The sequence below is a fragment of the Lolium perenne genome, chromosome 7, assembly GCF_019359855.2.
Source record: "Lolium perenne isolate Kyuss_39 chromosome 7, Kyuss_2.0, whole genome shotgun sequence".
Lineage (NCBI taxonomy): Eukaryota > Viridiplantae > Streptophyta > Magnoliopsida > Poales > Poaceae > Lolium > Lolium perenne.
This window is the reverse complement of record NC_067250.2, coordinates 226,883,659-226,891,583: the sequence shown is the minus strand read 5'-3', so window position 1 is coordinate 226,891,583 and position 7,925 is coordinate 226,883,659. Positions and strand designations below refer to the sequence as shown.

Here is a 7,925-nt window from a genome sequence, read left to right as displayed (position 1 = left end):
GACATTTGAAAATGTCGTCTTTTTGCGATGATTGCTACCTAATCGAGAGGAAAATTTGTCATTTTTGCAGACGGGACCTAGAAAAAGACAGAACATGGAGATAAGGCCCGATTGTGAATGTCACTTGGGCCCCTTTTGTTTGGGAGCCTCTTAGGGCATGCCCAATGCACTGCTCTAGAGGTACTGCCTCACAATTTTAGTTAGGTTCGGGTGGTCTAAAGTAGGTTCAGATGAGGAGGTAGCCTCTTCATCAGGAGGTAACCTCTTCAGTCATAAAGTGAAAACTGAGTGAAAATATGAGAGAGAAAGAGAAAAACCAAATCAACTTTTAAGAGAAAGATATATTAATGGGACTATAACATGACATGCATATGTCAAAAGTTTTATCCAAGTCTAGTTGGACACCTGCCTCCATTGCTCATGGCCTTACTAACTTGTCCTCCTCGAAAGTATTTTTTTAAGCGGCAAATCTCTTGCTACCCACTCTGCGAACCTCTTCTCAATCCTCACCTCAGTGGCTGCTCCGGCGAATCGGCGATGGAAGGCGGCGGGAGCAAGACATGGCGATTCGCGAGCCCGAACCCGGCCGTGGCGGCCGCCGGCGAGAAGAGCATCCAGCGGTACCTCCTCCAGCTGCACGCGTGCTTGGACGAGCGCGGCCCGCGGCCCGTGATCCCGCTGAGCCACGGCGACCCCTCCTCCTCCCCCTCCTTCCGCACCGCTCCCGAGGCGGAGGAAGCGGTCGTCGCGGCCGTACGATCCGGCGAGTACAACGGGTACTCGTCACCCACCGTGGCCCTCCCCGCTCGCCGGTCGGTGCCCGTCTCTTCCTCTCGTTGCTATTGTTTCAGAACATACCATGGACGTATTACCTTGAATAAACTGCAGAGAATGACTTGTGTTATTATAACATATACCATGGGAAGAATTACATCCAACCAGACTTGCAAAGAAACACTAGGAGTAGCATCTATGTTTCAGTTCCATGAATTTGTACCTCCCTCAGACGTATATAGATCCAACCAGACTTTGGTGACTTCAGCACCTCCCTCAGAAGTCACAGAGTAAATCACAGACCTAGCAGAATTGAACAGGTCCAAAAAAAATTACCTGGAAACGGCAGGACGTACACCAATCGCATGCAGACAGTCTATCATCCTGAAACAGAGCCCCAATCTTTTACTGGCATGGCAGCATCAAGTCCCTTGAGAGAGTGGCGATCTCCCATTAACCATAGCCGCATATGCAGCCTATCAGCTTCCTGCAGAACATTCCACAAACAAAGCCAGCGCCAAGTCAAATGGATAAGAATAGCGCAATCTGTAATTGTTTTGGAAACATGCAGTGTTTCAATTCGATATGAATTGGCAAAAGGTTAGACATCCATTTTTTTTTTTGAGAAAGCACATCCAACTGACATGCTTTGTTTTTGTCTTTGTTTGGAAACCGATCCAACCAAGCACCCCAAAGGTGTTGAGTGTTAGTACCAAAGAGGAAAAGTTATAAACCCAGACAATTATGTTCCAAATTTAGCATCCCATGCCACTACCTGCAGACATTTGAAAAGAAGCGCTTGATAATTTCCTCATAATCGGCTCACTTTGAGTAAATTATCCTTTGTCGGCATGCTATTTTTTTGGCATTAACCAATTAACCAAAATTTAAATTCCATAGCAGCATCTGCACCAGATAAAATTGTGAGGAAAAAGGAACCTCAAAGCTCAGTTAAAGTACCTTTGTTCCCTAATAACTTATCAAATTAGCACTATAATCTGTTAACACAACATCTGTTCCTGATCCCTCTGAACTTGATTATCATCCCACAAAGTTGGTCTAAGAAGAAGACATCTGTACACTACCTTAGCCACTGTGCCCATGAGTCAAATTTTCTAAAAGTTGTATTGTAGAGCCTTTTTGATTCACAGAATGGAGTTGTTACCACTTGGTTCCTTCAGGATGGAGTTGTCATCAAAGCTTGTTTGATTGCATCATAGGAGAAACAAAGAAATATTTCCATGGGGTTTGCGTCAATGGAAAATTTCCGAAACGTGGTGCAAAGGAATCATTAGGAAAAATTCCAGGGTGGACAAAATAGGAAATGGGATGGGGAAAGGATATCTGTTGATTCAGTTAACCTCCCAGTAATTTATGTTTTCTCCATTTCCAAATTTGTTTTCTTATTAAATATATATAATTACTCGTGAGCAACTGTCAAATCTAGCCAAAACAGGGGGGAGCGGTATGTTTTCAGTTTGTACCTCGTCTTCAGTATATTTCCTGTCTAGGTGAAGCATATTGAAAATTAATCATATACACATGTCTCATGAGTCATGATTCAGCAATCACCAAAAGTTTTAATTCACAGCAAGATGATTTATGGAAAAGTTTCATCTGTGCTGTTTGAGTAGTATGTTTGTGCTGTGTTGCTTTTATTGATACAATCTGTTGGAATCCAGAGCTGTTGCCGAGTATCTATCTCGTGATCTCCCTTACAAGCTTTCCCATGATGATATTTTCCTCACTTGTGGTGGTACCCAAGCAATCGAGACTGTGATGTCTGTTTTTGGTCAACCCGGTGTCAATATATTGCTTCCGAGGCCTGGCTACCCAAAACACGAAGCACATGCAGTGTTTCATAGGATGGAAATACGGCATTATGATCTTCTTCCAGGGAAAGGATGGGAGATTGATTTGGAAGCTGTGGAAGCTCTTGCAGATCAGAATACTGTTGCAATTATGATTACTAATCCCAATAACCCTTGTGGTAGTGTGTACACGCACGGACATTTGGCCAAGGTTAGTATGGAGTTTTGTAGTGCTATGCAACCTTTGTTTTGTTTTCACTTGGTTGCAGTAGAGCTTATCACGTGCTTGCATGTAATTAGATTGCAGATATAGCAAGCAAGCTTGGTATTTTAGTCATTTCTGATGAAGTGTACGGTCACCTTGTCTACGGTAGCACAGCTTTTGTGCCAATGGGTGTTTTTGGAGAGACTGTTCCTGTAATAACTTTAGGAGCTATATCAAAAAGATGGGCTGTACCTGGCTGGAGGCTTGGTTGGATAGCAACTTGTGACCCCAAAGGCATTCTGAGAAAAACCAAGGTGATTCTTACTATGAAGTAAACATAACTTCATTCAGTAATTTGGTTTACTTCTGTTACTTGTAACGAATTTATATTACTCTTATGAATCCGAATTGGTTCCCTAATGTGATGTGTGATTTTTGTGTTTCAAAGCATTATTTCGCTTTCTCTGCATGTTCTTTCCATCCAAAAGTTCTTTGGGAATTAATTGCTTCCAAGAACTTATTGAACTTCAATTAGTCTTTCTACCACGCTAAAATTATTTCGAAATGTATCAATGGTGAACTCAACATACTAAGAGTAAGAGACATGATGGAACTGCACGTTCATTAGTGTTACTAGAAACTATATCTCACATGTTATGTCTGAACTGTGCTAAACAGCTCAAATATACTTCAATGAATTGTTTACCGACTTCTGTATGTGGTTTTCTATTTGTGCTGGCGATACTTGATGCTTTTTGGCACGAATAATTTGAAGAAAATTCCCATTTTGTCGCCCATTTTTACATTATATTTATGTTTTTTTTCTCTCCATAAGTTACACTCCTACGCAGCATTATCATTTCCACGTTAAGTTAATTAATACCTTTATTTGTTCTTTGATATTCAATTGAAGTTTCTCTGATGTGTTCATTATTAGGTTGTTGATTCCCTCAGAAGTTTCATAAATCTAATATCAGATCCTGCAACATTTCTTCAGGTTGGTCAATAGTGCCATGTCAATCACTTATCACCTTTATATGGTACAGCATCTAGGAAGTTGGTTAGTTAGAAAACTTGGTATGTTCCTACTTCTCTACTTTAGCATAGGTACTTGATGCAAATGCTACATGGTACATGGATAATATTTTCATTTATACACAATGCACACCAAGAGTTGCTGGTAATACCTATTAATATTTCAGTAAACCTTACATCATTTGTTCCTATTTTATTAGACAGAATCTAGCAAGTTGCACTTACCATCCAGCAGCCTATGTTTTCCTGTCAAATGTGTTGCTCTCTGATAGTTTCATGCATTTCAAAGTCAACGCAAATAAAAAATATTTATTTAGAACATACATCTAGCAACTAGCATAATCAGAAATATCTGATGTAAATGAGGGGTCTATCTCTTTCAAATTAAGCATCACTTTCCGAGTATACTTTCTTTTTTCCATAAGTGTCTGCGCATTTCACAAAACGATACATCGGTTGGATTGTAATGGCTATGCCTTGCATGTCAGTTACACTGATGGGTAAGTCTCATATGTCAGATTCTTTTCCAAGTAACGGGGTTCAACATATATGTATTATATTGAAACCTAATGCTAAAGTATTTGTAGATTTGTGAAACCCAATCTAAGCTAGGATGGGTCATTTTCTGATAGTTATATAAAAATATGTTTATACTATGTGAAATTATAATCATCTTCTTCGAAAGCTTTTGAAATTTACTCATCTCCAGTACCTTTTACATACTCCCTTCGTTCCATAATTCTTGTTGTGATTGTAGTTAAAATTTGAACTAAGACCAGGACAAGAATTATGGAACAGAGGGAGTACCTACTAAAATGGAAGGATAATGTTTTATGCTGCTTTCATATGGATTGAACAATCAATTAAATGTATTGATTTTTCACTCTGATGTGGTCCATGCAAATCCACTGTGCCTTTTTGTGCTCAAAGGAGGAAGACCCAGGGTGTCACCGGCTAGCACATGAGGTGGTGTGTTAGACGGGCAGGGTTTGAGACTCAGTACTCACTTAATTAAAATACCACTGGGATTCCTCCCCCTAGGGGTCTAGTTTTTCTTTTGTGCTGAAAGAAATTACCTGCTGCTTAAACAATCAGCACATAGCCAACTTCTTTTCTGGCAAGATTAAATCTTCAGAGATCAAGTTAGTCTCCAAATTAAAGTTCAATATATCAATGTTTACGCAAGCTATGCCTTATTTCAGTGTGCTAGGGTGTATATTCAAAGAGACCTATTGTCTTTGAATACAATAAAATCTAGATATCTTCCTTCTGCAAGTATTACCTCTCCACCATGGCCCCAGGCTGTCGGGGTCCTCAGCCTCGTCCTCTTGTTACCCACGACTGTGGCGCATGAAACTAGCTCATGACAGTACAAGACTTATACAATCAGCTGTAGAAAGTTCTGGCCTACAAATTTACCTTTCTAATTCCTTTTCTTTTTTCCTGTTTGTATCAATTTACTTGCTTTCTTTAGTAACTAATGTTATACATATGAAAGATGGGAGGTAAGATGTTGTCCGCACCTCTATCCCACTCTCTGTTTAAACTGCAGTTGTTCTATGGCTGGCTGATTATTAGCCTATTGAAATGTTCTTCAAGGTGCTGTTCAGGCCGAAGTTTCCTGTAATAAACCCTCATTTTCAAGTTTTAAGTAGTGACTTCGGTGTATATTTTCCCTGATCTATTTCTGGAGGATTGGACACATTGCGTCGTCTAAGTTGTCTAGTCCATTCACCAGGGAGCAATTCCTCATATCATGAAGAACACAAATGATGATTTCTTCAGCAACATTGTCAGGCTGTTGAAGGAGACTGCAGAGATATGTTATGATGAAATAGATGAAATCAAGTGTATTACTTGTCCCTACAAACCAGAGGGGTCATTTTTTATGATGGTAAGACAGATAGAGAGCATCACTTGCAATTTTGCATTTCTGGAAGTTGAAAGTAGATTAAAACTGTTCTGCAGGTAAAACTGGATGCCTCACAATTGCCTGACATTTCTGACGACGTAGACTTCTGCAGCAAGTTGGTGAAGGAGGAATCAGTCGTAGTGTTGCCTGGTATGTGGTAGTAGAAGTGTAGACATACTAAATACTACTGTTTGCGTCGAGAAGCAAACATCGCTCCTTTTTCCCTTTTTAGGTTGAATTTGTTCTAACTGTCATTTGCAGGGAAAGCCTTGGGCATGGAAAACTGGTTGCGCATCACCTTTGCTACGGAGCCACCAACACTGAAGCAAGGACTCGAAAGGCTCAAGTCCTTTTGCAGGAGACATCAATCTCAGGCCAATTAACATTCAGGAGTTCTTGGTAACACTGCATGACAGTTCCTCAATGTTTGTTGAGGTTACTGCTTACACATAATTTCCAATACACAACATGCGGATAAACCCTGAGTCATCCCCGCAAAATAGAATAAAGCTTGCCTCTGTCGATCAAGTGAGGTACAGATCCACACCCTAGGACACAAATCTGGGCGTAGTCTTAAAAAATGAAAAATAATACTGGTTTGCGCCAATAATCTGTTATCATGTTGTCATGGTTGCCTTGCTCTAAAAGGCCTTACTATTAGGGATATTCACTTTGGCTCATAGGAGCATTTGCTCCCACTATGTGAATCTACATTTTGAAGTGTCAAAAAATTGTAAAGTAAAATTTTTCATGTACATCTACACATTTTATGTTCGTGCACAAGTTTTCAAAAGAAACTAAAATAATTTGTGGCTCCTGTAAAAAAGACAAATTTTGATGCTATAACACGACTACGTACAGGACATTTTTTTGTCTTTTTTGTACACGCCACATAAAATATTTTTTCTCCATGAAAACTTGTGCACTAACAAAGAATGTCACGACGTACACCAAAAAATTTATGTCACAATTTTTTGACATTTTTAAAATTGTTTTTTAATTATTTTGTATAATGGGAGCATTTGCTCCTATGAGCCAAAACGCCACCTCCTTACTATTAGCATCATTTACTTGCTATTATTGTAAATTATGTCTCGTGTCAATTATTGGAATTAAAATACTACCCTTAATATGATTCAGCAAAGAATGAAAGACACAATTTGTATCAGAACGTCATGCACTTGGCTGGAAACACTTAACCACAAATAGGTAAATAGCGTTAGCAATGGAGTTCTAGTACTTGTAAAGTTTGGTTTAATGCATTGCAAAGAAAATATTATTAATCTGTTCTAGCTATCCACTCTTTTGTGATCCAAAATTCTACACTGAGCATAGCGCCCTGAACATTTTCAGAGCAACTATAGGGGATCCTCTATAGACCACCAATCCAGATCTGGGACTTTGTGCCCTTGTGATCTTGCTCCTCCGCATCTTTGTCATCGACATGCCTATGGTAATGTGGGATGGAACTCTACGGGCTGTCGTCCAACGTATTGCTGAATGCGCTTCGAAGGAACGTGACCGCCTTGTGCGCCACCACCTGCGCAGCCTGGTGCCCGGACTGGTGCCTCCCCGCGAATAGAAACTGGCGGTGGTCAGTCGTGGTTCGTGTTTTAGGGATGGAAATGGACACGCGTGCAGTCACATCCAGAATGACTGCAGTCACGTTCACGCGAACGCCTGGAGCAGCATCTATGGTGTAGTCGGGCTCTTCCGCTCCCAGGCAGTCCAGCACCCCGCTCAGCCACAGCTGGGATTCAGAGAACGTCCTCGGTAGCGGCGGTGCCATGGTTTCGTACCGCCGCTGCAGCGGTAAGCGCTGCACGGCATCACACTGCCATTACCGCTGCACGGCATCACACTGCCATGCCCTGGACGCAGCCGCAGCTCCTGACGGCCGATACGTGCGAAGGCATCCACTTCGCACGTCGTAGGACTGCAGAAAGCGAAAAGGAGTGCGTCCGACGCTCCCCCCGCCGGCATTGAAAAGCGCCGCCAGCTCGTTGTCGACGAAGCAAATCTGGTTCTCTCTGATCCTGCTCCCTGAAGAAGCCTGGACAGTGAAGGTGGTGCAGCAGGCATCGCCTATGAATATCGCGTGCCCCTCCTCCAAGGTGCTGACCGTCACCCAGCGGTACGAATCACCGCTGTCATCGAAGGCATAGACCGCCGAGGGGCAGCTGCTGTG

General features: G+C 41.6%; 1 protein-coding gene across 2 annotated transcripts; it reads left to right on the top strand.

Annotated features, from left to right (window-relative positions):
• Window positions 1-442: 442 nt before the first annotated feature.
• Window positions 443-6,492, top strand: LOC127313798 (nicotianamine aminotransferase 1). 2 transcript variants are annotated; one of them, XM_051344264.2, is made up of 7 exons: window positions 444-812; window positions 2,457-2,796; window positions 2,886-3,104; window positions 3,728-3,787; window positions 5,564-5,719; window positions 5,794-5,887; window positions 5,999-6,492. In XM_051344264.2, the coding sequence occupies exons 1-7, from the start codon at window positions 538-540 to the stop codon at window positions 6,118-6,120; spliced, it is 1,266 nt and encodes a 421-aa protein (XP_051200224.1). In that variant the 5' UTR covers window positions 444-537; the 3' UTR covers window positions 6,121-6,492. The 2 variants fall into 2 exon arrangements, with proteins under 2 accessions (XP_051200225.1, XP_051200224.1); XM_051344265.2 differs by lacking the exon at window positions 3,728-3,787 and having other exon boundaries at window positions 443-812.
• Window positions 6,493-7,925: the final 1,433 nt, after the last annotated feature.

What these genes read in the sequence shown, in the direction of transcription:
- LOC127313798 (XM_051344264.2), top strand. Translation starts at nt 538, where the DNA reads ATGGAAGGCGGCGGGAGCAAGACATGGCGATTCGCGAGCCCGAACCCG. An exon ending in GTGGCCCTCCCCGCTCGCCG is followed by an intron (nt 813 to 2,456) that starts GTCGGTGCCCGT and finishes GTTGGAATCCAG; the next exon opens with AGCTGTTGCCGAGTATCTAT. An exon ending in AGGGGTCATTTTTTATGATG is followed by an intron (nt 5,720 to 5,793) that starts GTAAGACAGATA and finishes ACTGTTCTGCAG; the next exon opens with GTAAAACTGGATGCCTCACA.